Source organism: Hydractinia symbiolongicarpus, chromosome 8 (genome assembly GCF_029227915.1).
Source record: "Hydractinia symbiolongicarpus strain clone_291-10 chromosome 8, HSymV2.1, whole genome shotgun sequence".
Classification (NCBI taxonomy): Eukaryota; Metazoa; Cnidaria; class Hydrozoa; order Anthoathecata; family Hydractiniidae; genus Hydractinia; species Hydractinia symbiolongicarpus.
In genome coordinates, this window is record NC_079882.1 from 26,806,746 (window position 1) to 26,831,164 (window position 24,419).

The 24,419-nt window shown below is 33.2% G+C and overlaps 2 protein-coding genes across 2 annotated transcripts; both read right to left on the reverse strand.

The window, feature by feature from the left end:
* Positions 1–4,189: 4,189 nt before the first annotated feature.
* LOC130654520 (DNA-directed RNA polymerase III subunit RPC2-like) lies at positions 4,190–20,832 on the reverse strand. Its single transcript, XM_057457123.1, has 40 exons — positions 20,641–20,832; positions 15,292–15,324; positions 14,981–15,037; positions 14,843–14,907; positions 14,145–14,220; positions 13,819–13,887; positions 13,714–13,745; positions 13,513–13,604; positions 13,291–13,411; positions 13,129–13,210; positions 12,898–13,047; positions 12,699–12,812; positions 12,534–12,614; positions 12,043–12,147; positions 11,756–11,803; positions 11,615–11,680; positions 11,406–11,516; positions 11,108–11,296; positions 10,938–11,001; positions 10,734–10,799; positions 10,610–10,658; positions 10,477–10,515; positions 10,319–10,393; positions 9,986–10,084; positions 9,687–9,900; positions 9,518–9,604; positions 9,069–9,105; positions 8,927–8,988; positions 8,829–8,847; positions 8,563–8,721; positions 7,915–8,098; positions 7,640–7,688; positions 7,544–7,561; positions 7,315–7,420; positions 6,710–6,806; positions 6,218–6,308; positions 6,105–6,151; positions 5,594–5,653; positions 5,427–5,516; positions 4,190–4,508 (listed from the first exon to the last, which is right to left on the reverse strand). Exons 1-40 carry the CDS (start codon positions 20,689–20,691, stop codon positions 4,379–4,381), a joined length of 3,384 nt encoding a protein of 1,127 aa, XP_057313106.1. The 5' UTR covers positions 20,692–20,832; the 3' UTR covers positions 4,190–4,378.
* A 1,319-nt stretch (positions 20,833–22,151) lies between these two features.
* Positions 22,152–23,622, reverse strand: LOC130654525 (uncharacterized). Its single transcript, XM_057457134.1, has 2 exons — positions 22,681–23,622; positions 22,152–22,458 (listed from the first exon to the last, which is right to left on the reverse strand). The coding sequence occupies exons 1-2, from the start codon at positions 22,900–22,902 to the stop codon at positions 22,354–22,356; spliced, it is 327 nt and encodes a 108-aa protein (XP_057313117.1). The 5' UTR covers positions 22,903–23,622; the 3' UTR covers positions 22,152–22,353.
* Positions 23,623–24,419: the final 797 nt, after the last annotated feature.

Consider the following 24,419-nt stretch of genomic DNA (forward strand, 5'->3'; position numbering starts at 1 on the left):
GCAAAGTCTACTCAAAAAACAAAGAACTTTGTTTGTTTTTAGACTTATGCAATCTTCTGGTTTGCTCACGAACCTTGCTGTAAAACAAAGTTTGCAGTTACATCATCAAATAGGGAAAGTCGTATGCACAGGGAAACCTGTACTCGCGGCCTCTTTGACTTGGCATAACTTTGTTTGGCATATAATTGAGTGCTGGAAGTTTGTGAGTTCTTCTAATGTTTCCAGAATGTTCTCACACTTCATAATTTTTTAACCAATGGAAAAAACCATTACATTTATATGCACGTTTTTTTTGAAAAAATGTGTAACCGACTGGTAGCCTTATGGTAGAGTGTTCGATTCCAGTGCAGAAGGTCTGGGTTCAAACCCTAACCGAGTTATGCCAGAGATTATAAAAGTGTGTATTCTTTCTGCTTAGCGCTCAGCATGATATTTAGGCGGTTGTCTAGTTGAGCAATTGCTGTGCTTGCACGACTTTCGTAGCTCAAATGGGAACTTTAAATGCACTAGAACCCCCTTTGATAGCTGTACCAATAGCTGCACTGAAGAGGCTATCCTGTGTAAACAATAATTTCAATAATAACGCAACTACTGAACCTCTTTTTGATGTTAAAGGTGCAACGCGGAAAAATTCCAAGTCAGTCACCGATACATAACGTTCTCATCACGCGCGATATTATCAAATGTTTTTTATTTACAGTTTTTTATTGTCCTCAAACAGAAATTTTTTACCACGAATAAATTTTATATTAAAATCAGAAAGATGTTCTTCATAATTATACGCGCTACACACTTTTCGCTAGTTGAATCGTTATTTAAGTTACGAAAAAAAAGGGGTGCTATCGTTAGAAATGTCTGGTAAACATGTTTCGTTTTTATAATATCGTTTCAACCCACAAAATCTAACATCTTGAAGAGCCGGAGTCAACCTCGTCTCAGGGCCTTCTTTCGCTTTTTTATACTGAAGACGGTGCGAAGGTCTGTCCGCAATATAAAAAAGGGAAATGGGCCTAAATGCTTGTTATTAAAAATTTCCATACAAGTAAACGGTGGAGAAATACTATAATAAATAAATATAAATAACATAAAATTAACTAACCATTTATTGCCATCAAAAAACAATTAGTTTATTACATTTGCGAGTAAATTTACAATTTACTACTTCTCGTATTCTGAAAATTGAAAGGCGTGACGTAACACAGATAGCCTGTAAAGGATGGTGTTTAACAACGAACATGTTTCAAAAGTAAAAAAAGAGGAGTGAAAAAGGTAAAGTTTGAAACTGTTCTAACAACGTCCTGTGTGGAGATCTTTCTGCTTTTTTAATGCACGTTGACAGCGGGTCTCTCCCTTGGCAAGAGACGTTGTGAGCAAAATTGAAAAATCAAGATTGATATTTGAGCAACCTCTATCCAGCAGGGTCCGCAGCATGTTTTGACATAAGAATGAAAGCGCTTATTTTTTCGAATAGTTTACACTTAGTATTCAAATATTTTACACTTTTTTTGCCTGCCGAGAACAAATTAAGCACTATCCAGTTATTTCATATTTATGCTCTGGTACGTAATGCGCATTACGTACCAGAGCATAAGCATGCGATGCTGGGCCTCTGGTCTCTCTCTTTTCATTTAATTCTGTTGCCGTCAATATCAGTGACAAGAGGCCTTGGGAAATCTACAGAAGACACATAAGGTTACTGTCCTCGTTATTTTACTTATGTAACGCAATTATGCCCAATTTCGTATCCAGGGAGTCTTGTCGCTTTTTACATCCGTTCGTCTTGCGGCCAGATATTAGAAAAGACGCAAGGTCCTGGGAACGAGGTTGGATACTTTCTTCTTAAAAAAATAGAATAAGATCATAAAAAATCAGCAAAGATTATTGTTTAAAATCTAATTTGATAAATTACTTTCGCGAAACGCCCTTCAACAAACATTTAAGCCGCACAATATTTTCGCATATTTACTAAAAACAGAGAGAAAAAAAGTTTGTTATCCTGATCAAAACTAATAAATTTATCTGAAATTAAAGGTTAAAGTTGACGGAAATCGTGAACAGAACACAATTCTTTGGAATTTGTTTTTTCCTTGATAAAATTGTAAACTAATATTATATCTTTTTCCTGAGGGAAAAAAGATGATCTTTTTTCTTCCCATCAAAATTCACGTTCATAGTAGTTTCGAACTCAATTTTTTTTTAAAGATTTACTTTAATTTTACTTATTTGTAAAAAGAAAAAAAATCTTCCTGTTTTGCTTAGCTATGTAAAAGGGCGGGTATTATAATTTAAATTTTTATGTTGAAAAACAAATTAAGCCAGCAAACCAATCATAATGAAAGATCGACTTTTTTCCAGTGATATGGCAAAACGAAATGACAAAATGATAGAAAAAACAACGGAATTAACAAAGAAGATACCTGAAAAAGCAATTACTTAAGCTAAACACGATCATTATTCTCTGTTTGTATGCCTATTATTCTCATAATTAAAGAGTATTGTCCTGTGCCGGATGTAATTAGCCGAACATTAGGACAGTATGTATACATTATTCCATAATTTAATCGTTCTTACAATCGCAATACATCTCCTCAAAAATAATGTACTCATTTCAAGAAGTAAAATTTCTTATTCTTTGTGTGTTTCTCATCGTCTTTATAGAAACACAATGCTTTAAAATCACATCAAGAAAAGACGAAAAACACGACGAAATCCAAGTTGTCACACGTCAAGGAAATTTAAAAACAGATGTAGAAAATGACGCAGGTCGAGATTTAAAACATCGCGAGAAACGTCACGCTGATCATGAACACGACGATTATCGCATAAGACATAGAGATAGAGAAAGACCCCGACACCGTGGAAGGAAACATGAAAGGGGTCGCAGACGCGACAATGAAGAAAGTAACAGTATGTTGGGACTTTATCTTGGTCTTTCAGTACCAGGAATTTTGTTGTTTTTCCTGGCATTAATGATATTGTATGTATTGACTCGAAAGCGATGTCGTATAGAATTTAATTCGCCTGATGAAGATGAAAGAATACGACGTGAAGAAGTGATACCACCTACAACACTCATACGTGGAAGAAAAGAATTTATTGAAACTCCTGCTTTTTTGCTTACTAACTTGAAAGTGACTGATATAAACGACGTGGCGGTATCGATTGGTGAAAACAGCAAACATGAAACGACGAGTGAACGCACTGACGATTCTGAAGGAAGCGATACACCGAAAAGTAGAGAAGTCGCAGTACAAAAATCTAATGGTGTCCAGAAAAGTACAACATGCAGTAATGAACAGCGAACACTTTTAAGTAGCATAAGTTCTAGCTACGAATCGTCAAACAGTATAACACAAACATATTCCACAAGTTATACAAATCAGTCTGTTGAACTTTGTGAACATTCCACTTGTAACAATTGTGGACAGAAAGTCACTCCTGGAGAAGATCACGTTTCTTTGTCACTACCAACACAAGATGGCGGTAAAAACGATCAAGCCGAAAAACAAAAAAATTTGGAAGATGAATACAAGGAAAAAGAAATGCCAAATGAAAAAAAAATCAAACATGAAGAAGTGTTTTCAGTGGATTAGGTCTATTGTATTAAAGATAAATCATTCTCGATTTAAGTTCTGATTTGAAGATATAATTGTTATATTGTGGTTTCCTTTTATGACAATGCATATTTTTGTATATAATTTTATATATTTGTACATTATGAAAACAGATAAAGTATTAAACGCATCAACAACCAACAACTAGTATTAAATTTGAAAAACTTGTTAAGCATCAACCCGGTCAAACATATAAACATGGATTTTTTGAATTGATTTGTCGTCCGGAAACAAAATCTTAACGTTGACACTTAGCGTACACTTTAAGAGTTCTACTTTCTTAAACAAAAGTGTGTATGATAACAAGAGGCTGTTAATCATTATTTTTCTGTAGATTTTTGTAACTGTAGGCGCGCTCTACTATCCTTATATGGATAAGGGCGCATTTTATCAAGTGGCGCCACAAATTTTCCAGGCACTTAAACATTCCATAAAAAAATAAAGTCCTTTCCAGACTCCTGAAAACATTTTAATTTTTGTTCATGATAAACAAAAATCAAGGTAAATCTCTTTTCCAAACCTCTATATTTTTCATTCCACTTAAAAAGTTACAATAAAATTTTAAGATGTTTGAGTGGATTGAAAAAAATCATATATATTCATTATTATTGTATCATCCGTTTAACAACAAAACGTTTTTATAACACAAATTCCAGCCAATTGCTGAAAACCCAACTAATAATTATCCATAATTCGGTAATGACGTCATACGTCATTACCACTAATAACTTCTTGATAGCTGAACCCTTATCCAACTCTCACTGTCAAGATAAGTACTTTTCCAATGTGATTCTTGGCACAATATTCATGGATTGCAGTTCTTGAAATAGCAACTTACAAGCGTATGGTATTTGCAAAGTAGATATGTGATGTGAAGAACGGCAATAGTGACACCTAAAAATGAAAAGAATTATCGAAAAAAGTTTTGTCAATAATTTTTTTATATCAATTTTCTTAATATTTAGAAGGATCTTTAATAAGGGTAGTTTGCACTGCTACAATATAGTGAACCCAATTAGTTGTACAAAATTGTATATTCTTGTACAACCACGACGTACAATATATTATACGATATTGTGACTTTAAAGCTCAAAATTTTTGTTGAATCAAATCAGTTTGATTTGAAGAAATAAGTAACAGGTTCCTATGAAATCAATTTCAGAGGAATAGAATATGTCTTTTTATTTTCTGCACATTTATCGAAACAAATGTGTGAACTATTTATATCCTTCTTGTATATTATTGTACAGAATTGTACACTAGTTCTACAATACATTTTACAATAATTGCGTACAATGTATTGTAGCAGTGGAAACTAGACTTAAAAGGAATTTGAAATCGTGACTGCAATTAAGTGAGTAATTACGCGTCGTTACTGTAGCAGACAACGTATATTTATAATTTAAAGATGATATTATCTATACTCCACACATTGACAAAATTTAAAAAATACTGGAATATAAATCCTTATCAAATTGGCTGGCCTATCTGCACACATTGGAAAGTAATTGTTTTAACGGAGGAGTCTCTTTATTTATTTTTACGGAGGAGTGCGTTTATTTACTTTTAGGGGGGAGTGTTAGTAATTACCGTTCATTAGGAAACTATTTAAAAAATTAGGACTGTGGTATCGACTAAAATGACCAATCTTAATTAAATTCAGAAATCTAAAGGACAATAATCAATTGAGTAAACAAAACGAATATTACAATCAGATAACCTGCTACTGCTAATATCATAGACATTAGAATCGCGATCAGGCTGAAATATCATTTTTTTAAATTTAAATAACAGACCAAGAAAAAATTATACCATTGTGAATAACCCATCAAACCACACTTTCCACAAACATCGATTTCAAACGCATCACTTGATATCATCAGTCGCTCCAAAATTAACATACTAAAAATAACGATCAGTGTTTTTTTAAAAACTTTTTAACTAAACTCCCGTCTAAGTTTAAAAAAAGTAACAATTACCTAGCACCGTAACCAATCAAACAGTCTCTTTCCATTTCACCCAACCGTAAACCACCGTCCCTGGGAAAGACATAAATTTACATCTTTACAAAAATCATAATGTTAAAAATTAAAATGTATAAGGTGTTAGTGCCACAAGGACTTTCTAGCATCGTATTTATCTAAATAACCAACAAAAATCATGACATTTCGGACTCGCAAAAAAAGCCGCTTATTCGCTAATTAAACGCAACGAAAATAGTTTTTAATTATACAAAATTTACTTTAAGTTACAGATGGATTATAAAAATAAAAATGAAGCAATCCTGCTTTGACCAAGCCGGAACATTTTGTCGTGCAGTTGATGGATCAAGCTGCACCAATTGGCGGAAATACCACCAGCCAATGAAAATGCTCAAATTTTGACTGATCGGAAAAGCCGACTTGTGGGATTATGTTTAAACCATTAACACTAACGTTTTAAGTAGTTATTTCATCGTGAAAATTCCAGTATTTGTGTGGACACACTCACCTTGACCGACCTTCTGTTGGTTGTCTAGTCAGCACAGCACGTGGACCCTAAACAATACAATGAAATAAATTTATAAAGCAAAAACAAAAACACTTAATTACATTTTTGCTTACCTTCGCTCTTGCATGCATTTTATCTAACACCATGTGTTTAAGCTTTTGGTAGTACACAGGCCCCATGTATATGTACGCGCACAGAGGTTCTCTAAATTGAAAATTATAACGTTGACATACTTTCGGCCGTTAAACCTGTGGGATCAATGACGTAAATTGGTCATATGTTGGTTTTTAGTACGACTGTAATTATGATAAGTTAACCCTTAGACTGCAACATTTTCATGAAGAACCCGAAATTTTCATTTTTTCACTAACAATCTTTCGAATTTGAACCCGATTTCTGGCCACCTGCTACTTTAACATTAGTGAACTTGAGCACTGCTGGATAGCAAATTTAATTCTCTTTCATATCACAAGTTATAGTCAATACACGTCATGTCGGCATTTCACCATTGCTGCGACGTCAATTTGCTTTGTACGACGTCTAAGGGTGAATAACACAGAGGCATAAAGTCAGTTTTATCAAACTGGTACATGATGATCGCTTACCCTGTGATTCCAGATGTGATATAATCTTTGCCTGCATAGTTAAAACCATGCTGTACTAACGTCTCACAAACATCAACGACTTTGCTTCCTCCGAAAGCTATAACAAGTAAGGCTGAAGGTTTGAAAATCAAAGTAATTATAAAGGTAACAATCGTCCCTTCAAAATCAAGCATTATCAAGCATAGCTTCAGGTAGATTACGAAATTCTCAATAAACACACACAAAAATATACAGCGTTAAAATATAGACCTTTCACAAGTCATTTACAAACATTTTAGCTGTTAAGCACCTTTTTGGAGCTTTATTCCAAGTATATAGAGGCTGGCATTCAGGTGCATTTGTAATTTTACAATTACCGTCGATCTTATTTTAGATTTTCGAAATATATGTGTTTATGAAAATGTTTAGACTGAATGTGACAAGTAGAGTGTGACAAACCTTCCATGTTACTATTATGGGTTTTTTCCAGAAGATGACTGAAAGAGAGTAAAGCAATTTTGACGGAGGGGAACAGGGTCAAAAATCTTGAAGAAATTGTTGACGTTATTTGTGAAAAATCCTAAAGGTTGAAATCTATCACCGGTTATAAAGTAAATATTCGAGACCTGTTCCGTAATGAAATTTGCCTTCCAATACACCAGCTTTCCCTGCTAGTAGCTCGATCAATTTTCCAACAGTCATACGTGATGGAAAACCATGAGGATTCATAATCTGAAAATTATGTAATGACAAACATCATTAATAAACAGACAGTAACAAAGAGACAATTAAAAATAGCAACATTTTTTAAATACTCCAAAACACAAACAGAAAATAAAATAAAAGTAAACTTACAATATCTGGACAAATACCCTGAAATAAAAAAAGTCATTTTAATTCACAACCAAATCAAGATCAGAATAACCTGGAAAACTAACATAAACAACTCACGAGGTCAGAGAATGGCATATCTTCTTGGTTTACAATCAACCCACAAACGCTAAGAGAACAAAGTTGATACAATGTAATCTGCCTATTTGCACGGGCCGGAGATGTCAGCTGACATTGCGAGGTATGGGTAATAGATAGTAGTGAAAATAGATTACATTCTTGAAGGATAATACCGGCGAAATTATTTTTAAAACTTCATTCGAAAAAAAAATGTGTTTATGCTTTAAGAAATCACAAGAAAAAACAGTTAAAGCTTACGAAGTCAATAACCTTACCCTTTCTGCCCATGTCTACTACTAAACTTGTCCCCAATCTCAGGACGTCGAGTTTGCCGTAACAACATTTTAATCAGAAAAGCTTCCTCCATGGTGGAAGTGATAAGAACTTTCTCTACATAAGCAGGGATCGGTCCTCTGTAGGATACGGGAACATCCTTGTACTCTGGTGGAGCTGGTTTGCCTGCACAAGAAATATGTTTAACGTTAGAATACACTATACATTGTCAGCTAGGAAAACTAGCAGATTACTTTCGTGGTAAGTTGAAAATTCCAGTCAAGATTTATACTTCATTTGGGAAAACTGTTCGCTGGACGAAAAATTAACTTGATAATATTCGAGAACAGGTACATTGATCTACAGCTACACAATTTTTAAAAATTAACGATACTTCTATGGGCAAATGGGCAATTTTTTTGGCAAATTTGACAAGAACTACTCATATGTTCTTAGCAGAGGATATCAAATAAAAAATAATAAAGCTAATTAGTAGCTATATCAACAGTAAATCTACGACGATATTTCTATTTGGTGCAGACTGTCTTATTCATCAGAAAAATTATGTTTTACAATTCACTAAAATATCGTCATTTTTCAGAATAAATATTTCTTGAAAGATTGAATGTTAATGCTGCACTAATATTTACCTGTTGCTGATTGAGCCAATTGATTGGTCACTGTAGGTACGGACTTATTTACTAGAAGTTGTCTGTCCAAAACCCGTTCTCCAGGTTGACATATACCATCAATATCCAGTATCTTGTGTTTCCATACTATATCACCGGTGACCGAATCCCTTCCAGGACCTGTAACGCAATGAATATTGCTGCACAGAATCTTTACACTAACAATATAACTTGAAATCAAACAAGGATTTCATAAGACATCAAGAACTCATTATATCTGAACATACCCATGACACGGTCGAACGTCTAAAGATAAAAACAAGTTACGATAATATAATATATTCACACTTCCATCATAATTAACTTTAGTAAGAAAGGCAAGTACTTGATTTGCGTATCGACGCAACTGACACACATGCTTCCTATACACCAGACAACGACCAAAACCTAACAAAATAAAAACACAGCAAAATGTACATCTACATCTAAACTACAGCATTCACTAACAAAATGACATTTTGATGTACCTCTATCCAGTGACGATTTGTTAATTATCAGAGCATCCTATACGCAATAATAAAAATTGTGAAAAACAGTAATAGACAATAGAAAAAATGTTTTGATAAAACCTAGAAGAGAGAAAAACGACGACCTAAAAATCTTTAGAAAATTTGTTGTAAAGCAAATTTGAACATGGTCATTATTACATGATTTAAGTGGTATATAATCACATCGTGTATTAACGCGACAAAATTTCCTTGGAATGTAGATAGGCAAACCATTACAACATCAACGTTAATGTCAACTTGAAAGATTTATTATTCACTAAAAATGTTATCTTTGAAAATCAAAAAAACAAACAACTAAAATTTAAAAGTTTTTTTCTGCGACTTTCCAGGAGATGAAGCAAAGAGGATATTTTAAGTTGTGCTAGAACTTGTGTTGCCCACTAGTTGTAGAAAAAAGACTGTCCAACCTCAATATCATAACCACTGTAGCTCATCACAGCGACAGTTGCGTTTTGTCCAGCAGGTAGTTTCTCAAAGTTGATAATTTCAATTGTCTAAAAAAACGCAAATTCAGAAATATTCTTGATTACAACCTCATCCAATCTAAAAATATTGATACTCTAAGGAATAACTTACTCTTGATTTCACCATCGGTCTTTGTGGGTATGTTAACAAATACATCAATGTGTCTATCCTATTTCTTTGATTATAACCGATAGTTCCCATAGCTTGTTTACCCATGGCACATTGATACGTATTACGCGGTGATTGGTTATGATGGGGGTATGGAACTAAACCTGCGCACACACCTAATAAGGTGAAAGGTTCTATCTCCAAGTGCGTGGTTTCTCTAAACAATGGCAAAAAAAGCATCTAAGATAGTGCTTAAAAAGTCTCATTTTAGCACAATTTTCAATAAGATGGATCCTACATACTTTGTACACTCTTCTTCGTATAGAGCTATCTGCGAATCGTTCTCTTCATTTACGTCCAAATATTCAATCAGTCCATGGTGTAAGAAATCTTCAAATGTTCTAAAATCGATAGTAAAAAATCATCTTTTTACAAGGCCCGCACGGTAAATTATACCTAACCTCAGTCACTTTAAAAAACACTCCTATCATTAAGACTTAAGTCTTCCACAATAAAGTAGTTTGCTGAATAAAATTCGATCAATAAAGTCTTATGTCATAACAGGTAAGGGTTAGCAAGGGAATATTTCCTCTTGGTTAAATTTTAGTTATAAAAAAGAGAGAATCTTTTGTTACCTTATTCCCTGTATCAGTTCGTCAATATGCCTTTGTTTCATGATGGGTTTACCTTTCTTCACAATAACGTAAGGTCTGTTGATAAAAATATATTTTTAAAAATTTTTTTAAATTCGCCAGAAGTAGAAATATAACTACAAAAGTACTTCACATTTTACCTGCACATGCGACCACCATCTGAAGATATGTAGACACATCTAAAGACAGGTGCAACAGTGAGAACTAACCAACTTCAGCATTAAGTCTCAAAATATTAAACAAAGCAGCACGAAATTTTGTTGGGAAGCTTACTTGTGCGATGTACTTGGATAAATAGAAACAAACTCGTTGATGTAACCGGCTATAAACAAAGCAGAAGATGGTAATGATTGATGAAGGAGAATAAATCAATACAAACTTGTAACACGATTCTTACCTCTCCTCATTAAACGAAATGTTTTTATAAGATGCAAGTGATTTTTGATGACTCCAAGAATATTACCTACAAAAAAAACAAATTTGGTGACAAACTCATATAACTGAAACCCAAGGAGATTTCATTTAACTCAGTGTCTCAAAGGTTGTTAAAGTTTCTTAAAAAGTTGAACAAAACAAAAAAAAGGAAAAATTTTCGTCATACCATTCAAAAATACAAGATAAACATAAGGTGAACTGAGTTCTTCTCCAGATAACAGGTTGATGTCCTAAGATAAATAGAATAGTTCTTATCAATCCTTTTACTAACACTAATACTGCTACCATTTTCTGCTTGAATTACTTTTATCTTTGTTGTGGTGTAACAGTACGTACCTCTACACCAAGATTGTATGCCAGTCTTCTAATAGGTTTCTCTACTTGATCAGTAGTTACATGAGTCATCAAGGCAAGATTTTTTACCAGACCACACCCTTCACCTTCAGGAGTGTCAGAGGGACATAACAACCCCCATTGAGAAGGTTGCAAAGAACGAGGTCCACTGACTTTTCTTGTTTTTTCAAACTAAAACCAGCAAACAATAAGAAAAATGCAACACAAAAACGTGCAAGTTTTCAGTTTTTGGTATTATTTAAAAGTATACATATATATCTCTTAAAACACCTTATTATACCTGACTTGTAATTCTTGTCATCATTCCAAGGGCAGATATATAAGACAAGCGAGACAAAACCTGTGTCACACCAACTCGGTGCATGTTAAATCTTTTTATGATCCAGTTACCCTAACAGAGACAAAACCCACCAGCAGTCATACACGTATTTGCACTTTCAAATTAAAAAATAAAAATAAACAAAGCATTACATGAAAACATCGACTTACGGTTGATATCGAGTTAATCAAACCATTTGTTATCAAATCCTGACGCATATGTCTCACTATGTCAAACTGAAATTAAAAACATTGTATAAAAACGACAAAACAAGACTAAAACTTGACTAAAACATAGTAAATAATATTTACTTGTGCAGCTCTTGGTTTAGGTATCGTGGTATCAGCAATTTTCTTTAACTAAAAGTGATAATTTTATGAAGTTAAATCGCTATTGCTATTATTATTATTATATATAGGATTTTTTACACTTCAGTAAATTGAATTACTGCTATCATCGTGAGTCCTGTCAGTAAAAATATATAAAATGAAGAAAAATATAAGCAAAAACTATTATCTACTAAATAACCACTTATGAGTTAGCTAAGAAATACATACAATAATTCCACTGGTATCTCCTCTTTACCAAATTTACTCACCTCCATGTTGAATCTTTTAAACAAATCCTCAAACAACAAAGAAACAAGTTGACCTGCTAGTTCGAGTCTTTTGTTGCCATAATAATCTCGATCATCCATTTTAATCTAAACAAGCGGAGTAACTATATCAATTAATTGTAGTTATTTATTTTAATTTGAGGAAAAAAAAGTCAAAATTCCCAAAGTGTAAATGGATTTACTAAATACATGACTACCAAAAAACTGCGTAACAACAAAGATGGCAGTACGCAAGTGTTAGATACTTTTTAGTAGGCTATGATTTTGTAAACCATTTTGATAAGTGTTTACGTTTCGCCATGGTGGAACAGGAACTGTTTAAAATTGCTTTTCTTGCTCACAGGAGATGGTAAAACTACTTAACTAATATTTGACATCAATAATAAGCTTCAGCTTTTTTACTATTGTAAATGATAACAATTAGAAATGACAAACATGTTCATAACAACACACAAGATGTTCACATAACTTACAACTCCTTTCACAGCCAGTATTATTCTTCGCACCATTAAAGCAAGATACGCTCCTTTTGGACGAAAGTTCAGTTTTGATACCTAGAAATTTGAAGTAAGTAGTTAGGTAGCCTATCGACAATAGAAAAAATTAACAAATACACAAAAGTAAAGAAGTTTTTTTACTGGCACATGTGCAAGCAGGGTTTTATTCAGTAATTGACGACATTCATCCATCTTTGAGATTGGACGGCCCCACATCTGTCTTTGTTTTATCTTGGAGGTCAAAAAATTCATCGCCTATGGTACACAAATAGGTAAATTAGTAACTTAACTATATAAAAATGGACAATAGTATAGTTGAAAATCGAAATTATTTTAATACTTGAACTTTTGTGTAAATTTGAAGCATACTACACTCCTCGATAGTTGCTGCAAAATATGTTAAGACTTCTTCTTCCACTCCAATCATCTGAACAATCTCTTGATCTGATTCAATGCCCATAGCTTTAAATATGGCACATATGGGTATATCCTTACAAAAATAAAAACATACAATAAGAGAGATCGGTTAATCTTTTACATGCAAACTCTATAAAAAGTTCTATTTATGTACCTCTGTGAATGTATTATGAGCTAAATAAAACTTTCCATTCTTTTGAATAACCGAAGTTCTACTTTTTACTTCGTGAGTTGTGCTAGAGTTAAACAAAAAAGTATACAAGCATGATCACTGACTCTTACAAATAACACATAAAAAGAATGTCAAGAGATTTACCTTGTAACAGAACAACTCACAAGCCTTTTCTTGCTATCGGGTTCAACAATCATCCTATTCTTAGATAACTGTTCTTGTATTAAAATTACTTTTTCGGAACCACGAACAACAAAATATCCACCTAGAAAGCAGAAACAGGACTGGTTAGAAAACATTTTATGCAGAAAAGCTACTCCTAAAATAAACCTTGTGTATAGTTGTTTTTAAAAAATTGTGTTTTACCTGGATCTAAAGGACATTCATTTAACTTGGCAAGTTCGGCTTCACTTTTTCCAGCAAGAACACAATTTGAACTTCTCAACATTATTGGCATTCTATTTGTATAAAAAAACCATAATTTCACCAAGTGATACTCTGTTGCAACTTTTTGTGAACGTAAACTTTATTCATAGCTGATCTCTGTTTTAAAGATGGTTGACTTACCTTCCAATAGGCAAATTGTTTCGTACAACTCTCTAAAAAGAATGACAAAATATAAATATATTTTTGATCAAGTTTTTCTTAAAATCTATATTATGAAGGACTTACCTGATTGCCACGAGTATATTCAATGTCTACTGTGATTGGTGCTGAGTAACTCAAGTCGCGAAGGCGACACTGAAAAGAGAATGACAAAGCGTTCACACTTCACAAAACAAGAGATTCAAGAGTTCAATATATTTAGCGTGTTCATGTTTATTTGATGTTCAAAATTATTTTAAAATATCACATATCTTCTAAGCATTGGAAATACTCAGTTGGCAAAAAAATATTTGCACACTTCATTGACAATGCACAAATAACTGAATAATGACATAATGTCCACAGGAGTATCAAAACTGATTTTCTGTAATAAATCAGACTTGAATACATACCTCATGTGGTGCCACTGGTCTTGAAACATTAAACGATTCTTCAACATCTGGCGTCCCAACATGAACATCCAAATATCTAGGTGAACAAATACGAAATGTTGGGATAGAACTTGATAAAAAAATCCAAGAAAAAGTAAATCTATAAGATTATTGGTCAAAACGTTAGACAATGAAGTCTTCAACACGCACACACACACACAAAAAGCATCACAATTTGTCGCTTTTTGGTCATTAATGAGTGCTTAAAGTGAGCGCTTCCTCTAACCACATGTAACCGCAACAATTTAGAGACAAAGCACCAAGAAGTTTATTTTAAACTGCATAACAATAACACAACTTTTCTAACTATAACTGGTTTAATTTATGGCAATACAACTTCTTATCCCAGAACAAAAATTATAAAAACTCATCAAGCAAGTAATCTTTAAAATTCTTACTAGATACCAAGAGTTTAAATTATTGTTTACAATTAAAATCTAATAAGTGCTTTGGATAACAAAGTATGTGCACTCTCTCCCTCTCTCCCCCTACGCAACCGCCAGGAGTCCCCACTACACATTAACCGCTTTTCCACAACTATTTACTCCTAGTTTTTCCAATTACATTAGTTTTAAGTTTTGTAGAATTTCTAGCAGAAAAGAGATCACAACACTTTTTCTATTGATAAAAAGTATGATTTAATAGCTTTCAACACTCACTTTAGGTACCAAACAGGATCCGCATCAGTTTGCACACGTCCATTAGCTTTTACAATTTCTTTAATCTAAATTTGGGGTTTGTAAACAAATAATTTTTCAAAAAATCAATTATATAATTAAAATAAAAAACAAAATTACCTCTGTATTGATGAAATAATTAAAGGAATCAATGTGTTGTTTAACTAGACCCTTTACCTACAAAAAGAGACAAGAGAGGTTAAAAAATACCTGTCTCTTTGCGTTCTTATAAAAAAGTGCTAAATTGTTGTACATGCTAATTATATTCATATGTATTGTTTAAAAAAAATAGAAATACAAAAAATTCTTCTGTTTTTAGGTTGGTGATAAGAGGAAAAACTTTGATCAGTCTTTCTAATTACTAAAATTTTACAGTTGCCTGGATGTAACCAACAAAATTGTTTATTTAAAAACAAAAATGTTGAACTTACTTTAAGAAAAGCTGGGACAAGTTTCCATTTATCCTAAAATAAATCCAATAAATATACAATTCGGATAAACATAATATCCAGAAATGAAAACAAATTTAACACAGGTCATGTTCAACATTTTGTTCCTGTGCACAACAAAGAGGTTTTGCCTATGTTAAAGCTTACCTCCCACTTTAAAACAACTTTTTATCTCAAAAGACTCATAAAACATCAGTATTAAGGAAAAATATATCATATATATCAAATGAGTGTCATTTAGGCAAAAAATTTATGTTAATTAATTCACCGTTATAATATCTATGCATTGATAAAGTCTGAATGCAAATCTGAAATTAGTATGGACAGAAAATGTAAAAATTACTTAAATATTACATCATAATTTATGCAGCATAATCTAATCTGAAATTCTTTAAATGTGAATATCTTGAGAACGAAAAGAGCTTTTTAGATTTAAAAATACTTAACCAACTTTTTAAACTCTATAATATAAGTCCAACATTATTTTATCTCTCTGTCTTTTTTTTACACCTAGATTTCTTTGATAGGGAAAAAGGCATGTCAAAAAATTGTTTTAAATAGTTTGGAACCATGCCATTCTTTTTAATCATGATTTTTCAAGTACTTACTCAAAAGAAATTTTGAATTTTTATTATATCTAATCCGCTCTGCAAACACATGCATTGAGCACTTTTAATTACGATTCAATCACTTCACATGTTTTATTGTATATATAACTCTTACAGTGATAAACATTACAGGCCTATTAATAAGAAAAAGCACCTGCGCCCAAAGCTTCGATACTTTTCTTTGCACGAGTGATCCAGAAATATGAGTTGTCAGTTGAGTCTTTAATTAAACTTTGTGACCATTTGTAGAACACACAATATTTATATACTAGTCGATAAGGCCCATGGAGAAATCCACTGAGGCAGGATAAAAATGAGAAAGAAGCGCCATTTAAATTTTGATGACGTCATCTACAAAAAAAATTAGTACCTTGTCTTCATGTTTCCTCCATTGTTTAGGGCTTACACTGCTGATCAAGAAAATGTATAAGATCGTGTGGTGTTGATGAGGCGAGTAATGAAATATAAAGGTTCAAAAATTTTGCTGACGTCAGCAATGGCCCGTCAAAATCCCCAAATCTTTTTCAGAAATTTGTATACCTGTTGCCTTCATCGTATAGATCTTGAAACGCTGATCAAGAAAATGTATATGATCATGTACTTTTGACAAACAGTTGCAGAAATATCAAGGTTTAAAGGTTTTTTGATGACGTCATCAACCCGTCCATTCCGAAACGGATTCGGGGACCCAGATTTGGGAAGCTTACCCAAATTGGTCCCAGGTAGTCCCTAGTTACCCACGCAGGAGATGATGTCAGTTATTTCCATCCGTTTCCAAGTTATCTAGCCTTAAATTTAAAAGTGCAATGCAATGGCTTCACTAATCTTAATATACTTTCCTTTGACGTCAATATTGCTCTAATGTCAATGTTTGCTAATTTATAGAACAAATTTATAGGCGATGTTTTGTAGACTTTATCAAAGAAATTTTATCCACTTTGCAAAAGTCGCAGACGGAACTGGTGAATTATTATATAAATATGTAAATTAAACTACAGAAAGTTGAATGACAGCTAATAAGGGTAAGGATGGATCATGAAAATCATTACTTAAAATAATATTCCTTTTTTATCAAAGATTATATTATCTTTTAGTTATTTTATTTTTACCTGAAAGCACCCACATCAGCGCTTTAAATCCAAGATTAATAATCATTTTTGTATATACTATTATGAAGAAATGATGAGAAGAGAAGAAATGATGCCATGCGATCCTTTACTGGTGTGGAGATGAACGCTGATGAGACATGGATAAAACAAGTCTGCATATTTGCATGTTAATGTAAATAAAAAAATAAAATATATACTAAAAACGAATTCAGAGTATTGAAATCAATATCGCTCACACGGCTGTTTCACTACTGGCAAACCGCGGACAAAAAGTTGTCATTAGATGTTACATTCTTACCGCCTTTTTTGTAGAGTGAGAATCTGTCTAAGGACAGAATCACAAGCTGACCCCCAGACTTGAATGCCATAAACAATATGAGAATAAATTAGACTATTATAAACATTTTTAAGCACATTTATGTTCACAAATGGTCTTAGCTTATACATTAGACCTATGCTTTGACTAATTTTTTTAGACAGTACTGAGATATGTTGTTTCCAGTTTAAATGTTGATCACCATAAACACCAAGGTATTTAATACAATCACTTTGAGTGAATGCACAATTATTAAGTTTTAGAGTAACATTGTGATTGAGAGTTTTGTTGTTGCTGTGAAAGATAACAAAGTTGGTTTTACTTAGATTCAGAGCTAAACGATTGATATTTAACCATAGGCCTAATTGTTTGAGCTCTTGGTTGATACAGTTTTCAAGTTTGAGAAGACTATCAGATTGAAAATAAATGTTTGCGTCATCCGCAAAAAGAAAAAATAACAGTTTAGATGAAATGTTAGGCAGATCATTGATGTAAAGTATGCAGAGAAGTGGGCCAAGTACAGACCCTTGGGGGACTCCGGTTGTAATTGTTTTGAGAGAAGAAGATTCATTTTCAAAAACTACATATTGATGTCTACCTGATAAATAAGACTCAAACCAATCTAAAGAAGCACCCCTGACACCATAGTGTTCAAGTTTGGATAATAATATTTTGTGGTTAACAGTATCAAATGCTTTTTTTAGATCTATAAATATACCACATCCAAATTTCCCATTATCAATTGAGTTCCTAATGTGCTCTGTCATTTCCATTAGAGCAAATATAGTAGAATTATTCTTTTAAATCCAAACTGGTTCTTAAACAAAATTTGATTTAATTCAAGAAACTTGTAAAGTCTTTTATGCACTAATTTTTCTATGATCTTATCAAAAACAGATAGCAAAGATATTGGTCTAAAGTTATTCAGATCTTGCGTGGAACCCCCCTTATGTAGAGGGATGACTTTAGCAACCTTCAAAGCATTAGGAAAAGTACCAGTTCATAGCAATGGCAGTTAGTACCAGTTCATAGCGATGGCAGTTAATGTTTTGTTAGGTATGGTGTTTTCCAAAAAAATTACGGCAGCCTGGTGTTTACTGTGGACTTAATTGCTTGACCCGGGAATCCTTGTTCAAAACCGGAATTTTTCAAAAATGCTGGAATAAGCGAGACAAGGGTTTCTTAGCAATTTTGAAGCTAGCTAAAGGTTGGCAAACCACGAGGCAAACTACTTTATTTTGCAGGGATTTTGATATTATTTTTTTGCTATTAGGAGACTCCAATTTAATTAGTTGTTCTACGGGCCTGGCGACCCTAATTTTCATGAAAACAAAAAATAATAATATCAAGCAAAAAAGTTTTAAGGAAAAAAAAGGAAAAAATAACAAATTCTCATCCCATCTCGTGAAAATATAATGAGCATAGAAGATCAATGTTATTTTTTGTTGGTTGTATGTAACAAGGTGAATCAATAACGTTACTTTACTTAGGACCACTGTTGTTAAGGCTACTTGAAGTTGATTCTTTGTTCATGGTAATTTGTTGCGATAAAACTAAATTGCGCGATGCGCTAATTCTCTAATCAAATATCAATAGTAATGTGTTTAACTAAAGTTTTTAAATTTTTATGTGATTTATAACAAAAATTAGCTACTTTTGCTAAAATAGTTATAATACAAGTGAAAAACAAGACAGATTATTGCCGTAACATCCTCCTTCGTTATGATTAATAAATATATGTTTAAAATTACGCTAGCTAAACTTTAATACAGTCGATACCATTTAGGAAATATATATTTAAAACAAGATAAAATACGCTTGTCGTAACACCCTCTTCCATTATGAATTTTTAAAAAAATGATTTTACCGCTGCGCTGTTAAAATTCAGACATGGCTAATTGTTATCTTTTTTAATCCTGTTTCTCCTGTTTTATATTTTTCTGCAAAGAGTAGCTATTTTTTGGTCCTACAGTTTTGCATTTTGCATCGTGTTATGTAGTTAAGTAACTTAATGCTTCTTTTTTATATTTAGTAAAGACATTGGTGGGCTTTCTGAAGATGAAATTGTTGAAATCAAAGACGTTTATAGCTTGCTAGCTAATCTTGGCTTTATCAGAAGATTAAGAGCTATTTTATACAATATATAAAAAAAAACAAAATTATTGCTTTGTATATATTTAATGCATATAATAAATAAACTATTTGTGCACAAGTTGAGGTATTTTTTACTAGTATGATAAACTAAAATGTTGAAACCGTTGACTCTGAATGACGTTTTATTTAATATATAGATGTCACATAGTTGGCCTGAAAAACCTTAGGACCAAAAGTGACCGTTTGGACAATTTCAGACAGTTTAATATTTCATCTACATCATCTTTAATGGCCTTAGAATCCAAAGTAATGTTTTTTATTCAGTTAATAAAGGAGTCCTAAGCATACATTCAGGCTCCAAAAGGCCGTTTTTCACATATTTCTCCCATTTGGCCCAAAAATAACCCTATGGACAATTCCGAACAGACTAATATTTCATCTACATTATCTTTAATGGCCTTAGAATCGAAAGTAATGTTTTTTATTCAGTTAATAAACAAACTTTAAACATACATTGAGGTTCTAAAGGCCGTTTTTCACATTTTTCTCACATTCGGCCCAAAAATAATCCTTTGATTAAATTAAGTAATTTTCATTCCAGATACTTAACCTAACCTGTGTACCAAAAAAAAACATGTTTTCTTAACTTTATTTCAGAGATATTGTGGGAGACATTCATCTAAATGATAATTTTTAGGACATTTATGCCTGAATTTACCAATGGACAATTTATCAGATTCTTTTTACAAAATATAAAAATCTTATTTCGTTCCCTTCAGAGATCCTGTTTTAACTGAGAGGGTAAATTGAATTATTTTTTTGTAACATTTTTTTCCGCTACGAAACAGCTGTGCTCAGCTAGTCTAACTTTTTGTGGAACCAGGAATAGTAGTTAATGGCTCACCTATTATCACATTTCTCAGAATTAGGCCCAACCTTGGCATGCAACCTTGTTTTTCGAGAGTTAAGCTACACAACCACCCCAATTTTGATCACCTTTTACCCCCTATTTTACAGGTTACATTCAAAGGCCAGGGGGGTTCTTTTTCTATGTAGCTAGCTAGCTTTAGTGAGTAATGTATATATTTTTTAAAATATGTTTTATATACTTTTAGAGCTGGAAAAATATTTCATTCATTTATTCACTCATTTATTCATTCATACACCCAAAATGCATGTCAAAAGCAGAAAAAAACAGGCGTACCTCAATTCTTTTTATGGGAGCAGAATCTTCAAATTGTTTTTTGATAGTCATTATTTATGGTTCTAAAAATTAACAAAATTGGATTTGCATTTCAATTTGAAAAAGTTTAACACACAAACACAAACACGAGTGCGGGGTACTGACGCGTCCGTAATATTTTGTGATGACTTTTACGCGGAACCATTGTTCCGTACGAAATTGACCCGTTGTACGAGGTTGGTCATTTTTCGCGCTTGTACGAAGATGGGCAATTTTGTACGAAAATGGGCATTACAATTGATGTACAAAAATTAGGCAACGAATAATTTGGTTTAGAAATGAATATCTAAACATTGTTAATTACATTCAGTAAAAACGATAATATCTTAAATATTCTCTGAACGTTAATTTTTGACAATTATCTGATGATTGTTCCAACTTCGTACAACTTAAATAACTGCGTACGAGGTTGGGCCAACGTCACTTCTTCTACTTAAGTTGAATTTTTTTAATCCATACCAACTTCGTACAACTTAAATAACTGTGTACGAGATTGGGCCAACGTCACTTCTTCTACTTAAGTTGAATTGTTTTTAACCATACCAACTTCGTACAACTTAAATAACTGTGTACGAAGTTGGGCCAACGTCACTTCTTCTACTTAAGTTGAATTTTTTTTAACCATACCAACTTCGTACAACTTAAATAACTGTGTACGAGGTTGGGCCAACGTCACTTCTTCTACTTAAGTTGAATTTTTTTTAACCATACCAACTTCGTACAACTTAAAATACCAAGCCACAGATGAAGACTACTATATATTATCATTTATGGTCTTTACACCGCTTTTTTGTTTACTCTATCAATAATTTCCACCAACAAAAACTGAATGCGGTTTAATGATAATCTCCCTATATCGAATTCGCACGGGTACTTCATCCGAATGTAATTGGTGATGACTCCAGTTGGGCCTGAATTTGAAGATATTTGGGGACGAGAATGATATAGATATAACTACATTTACATTGAATCTCTGGAAGCCACTCTGACCACGTTGAAGTTTTGGGACTCTTTTTCTCTTGCACTAATAATCACTTGGATGGTGTTATTTCCTTGTTCAACCAAACCTTGAGATTGCGAGTGGCGCGGTTTCCCATGAACAAATGACACCTCACCCGGCCATATCACGGCTACAGCATCCATTACGTGATTGATAAATTCGGCACCGTTATCAGAGTGCAAAATTTTTGGTAACCCAAAAGTCGCTAAAAAACTTCTAAAAAAGTTTGAAGCAAATTCATTTGCTGATTTCCCTTTCATTGGAAATAATATCCTGAATTTGCTAAAATGGTCCATGACATGGCCAATGTAGTTGTAATCGCCATCTGGTTTGGATAACATAGCAATCAGGTCGATCTAAAGAAAGACATGTATAATGTAACAAAAAACTACTAACTAGCACAAACAAAGTGAAAAAGTATTAAAAATACCTGTACACACTGTAAGAATCCTGTATTGATAATCCTTCAATGGAGCTTTCTTTATGTGACTGGATTTCAGACAGCAAGTTGTGCAAAGCGTTATATAAGCACCAACAGCGTCTCTAGTAACGTTATCATAGGTGCGTGCTATCTAAAATTGTTAGCAATTAAAAATCAGTGACACACGCATATTCCGTGGACTCTTACTTTCAAACGAGGTTTGTTCGAAGAATCTAATACCTTTTCAAACGTTTTATGAACCCCTTGGTGACCAACTTCTTCGGTGTACTCTATTGATAATGTCAAACATCTGTCGGTCTGTTGCTACGCGACGATATTTTCCTAGAAGAGAATCGCCCTAAAAGACCGTAAAATTATTTGAGTTGGCAATTTTATAAACCTTCTTTCTTAAGAACTTAAGCTCATAAGAACATCTAGACCGAAGCTATCCAAAAATTGAGAATACCATATGGACCATGCCGAGCCTGAAACAAAATTTCTTAAAAGTATAAATGTTTATAAAAAAATAATTGTGACTTTAGTTTTTCCAAAATTAGATAACATATAAAAATGTTCTTACATCGGGAAATGGAGAGCACAAAACATCCGATATACCAAGTGCAGGATAACTCATCATTTGGATTTTTTTTCTTCGCAATTTTCTTTTTATAGCACGTGGAACGTTGTCTATTCTTCCACATAGAAAATACACCATTGTTTTATAAGTCTGTTCGGGCATTATTACGGAATTCCGTTTAGTCCTTTCAACTTCTTCCAACCATTCCTGAAATTTTTCTTCCATGTATGTATCTCTTTTCAGTCTCCATTGTGCTGAACATGAAAACACGCGTTAAAAGTTTCATTGTAAATTTAAAATGTGCGTTCGAAAAAGCACTCGAAAAGGATTCGAAATTTACCTACCTTTTCCTTTATCGAAATAACTTAAAAGGTTAGAAAAAATAATATTGTTCTTCTTAATAGTGCTCTTCTCCGTTCTCACTCAATTATTAACAAAACTATGTTTACACAAACAGTTTCGTACAAGCCACGCAAAGGCACTTGGGACAAGGGTGATTTACAGGTTTTTCGCACGAAAATTCAATATAGCATTCGAATTCAAAGGTCACTACCATAAAAACCATGGAAAGGTAAATAAAAAAATCAATAACAATATCATACCTGATATAACCTTATTTGAATCAAAGAGATCAAATTTATACTTACGAGCACTAGTACCATTTTTCAAAAACATCATTGCTTATTCTCTGTTAATATAAAACAAAGTATAAATATATATATACATATAAGTATTTTTCCAAAGAGGCATCCAAATCGTAAAACGAATGTGTTTTTTTTGCAAATGACTTAAAAGAAAAGAAGATATTTCAAAAAAGTTATTATTTTAATATAAAAGTTTCATTTTTTGACGATATTCACCGCTGTACGAAGATGGTCAGTTTTGTACGAGGATGGTCACTCTCAGCGCTACGGGAAAAAAGCCCAACTTCGTACAATGAATGACATCGTACGGAACACCATAAGTCCGCATTTTCATCAGGCAAAAACGTAAACAATGTTTTCAATGCTAGCTAACGTGGTAAATTTGTAGGTAGCTTATAAAATTCTATAATGAGCATGAGAAAAGGATACAATACAATCCGAATATAAGCTTTCTGCTTGCGCGCTAGTTATTATTATACAACACCTTTCCCTGCAAGTCGAAAGCCCTTTTATCTTTTTTTTAGCTTAGTGGTTTGTGACTCTTTTTGTGGGGGAGACCGGTTCAATTCCCCTTGGCAATATGGACAAGTAAATGTTGCGCCGTAGATTAGTGGTTATAGCTCTCGTACTCTGTGCGGGAGACCGGGGTTCGATTCCTCTTGACGGCGATTCAACACGGGCGAGTGAATGTTACCATAGCCCCGGGTTAACCCAAGCCATGTGAGGGAAATTGGGAAGATGGCACACTGTGTGGGCCGTTGGATGTTGCCGGGAGTTGTCTAGTAAAGCGCGGGCTCTAATTGGGTCTGCGTAGCTCAAAATGAGCATTAAATACTCTAGGACTCTCCATCTACGCCATGGCCCCTCCTGGAAATAATAGACAGGGTATATCCCTCGATATTTGTGAGGCTAGCCATGTAAAATATGCACATCTATCTATCTATCTATCTTGCCATAGCCCCAGGGTAACCCAAGCCATGTGAGGAAAATTGGGGAGATGTCAAACTGTGTGGGCTGTTGTAAGTTGCACAGAGTTGTCTGATTGTGTTGCATAGCTCAAAATGAGCATAATATACAGTACTGGAATCAGGATACCTA

Coding starts and splice junctions, on each gene's coding strand:
- LOC130654520 (XM_057457123.1), bottom strand. CDS start 20,691: ATGACTATCAAAAAACAATTTGAAGATTCTGCTCCCATAAAAAGAATT. Junction 13,888..14,144: donor GACCAGTGGCACCACATGAG/GTATGTATTCAA, acceptor TTCTCTTTTCAG/TGTCGCCTTCGCGACTTGAG. Junction 8,099..8,562: donor ATTGGCTCAATCAGCAACAG/GTAAATATTAGT, acceptor TTTCTTGTGCAG/GCAAACCAGCTCCACCAGAG.
- LOC130654525 (XM_057457134.1), bottom strand. CDS start 22,902: ATGGAAGAAAAATTTCAGGAATGGTTGGAAGAAGTTGAAAGGACTAAA. Junction 22,459..22,680: donor TGTGCTCTCCATTTCCCGAT/GTAAGAACATTT, acceptor ACGGTCTTTTAG/GGCGATTCTCTTCTAGGAAA.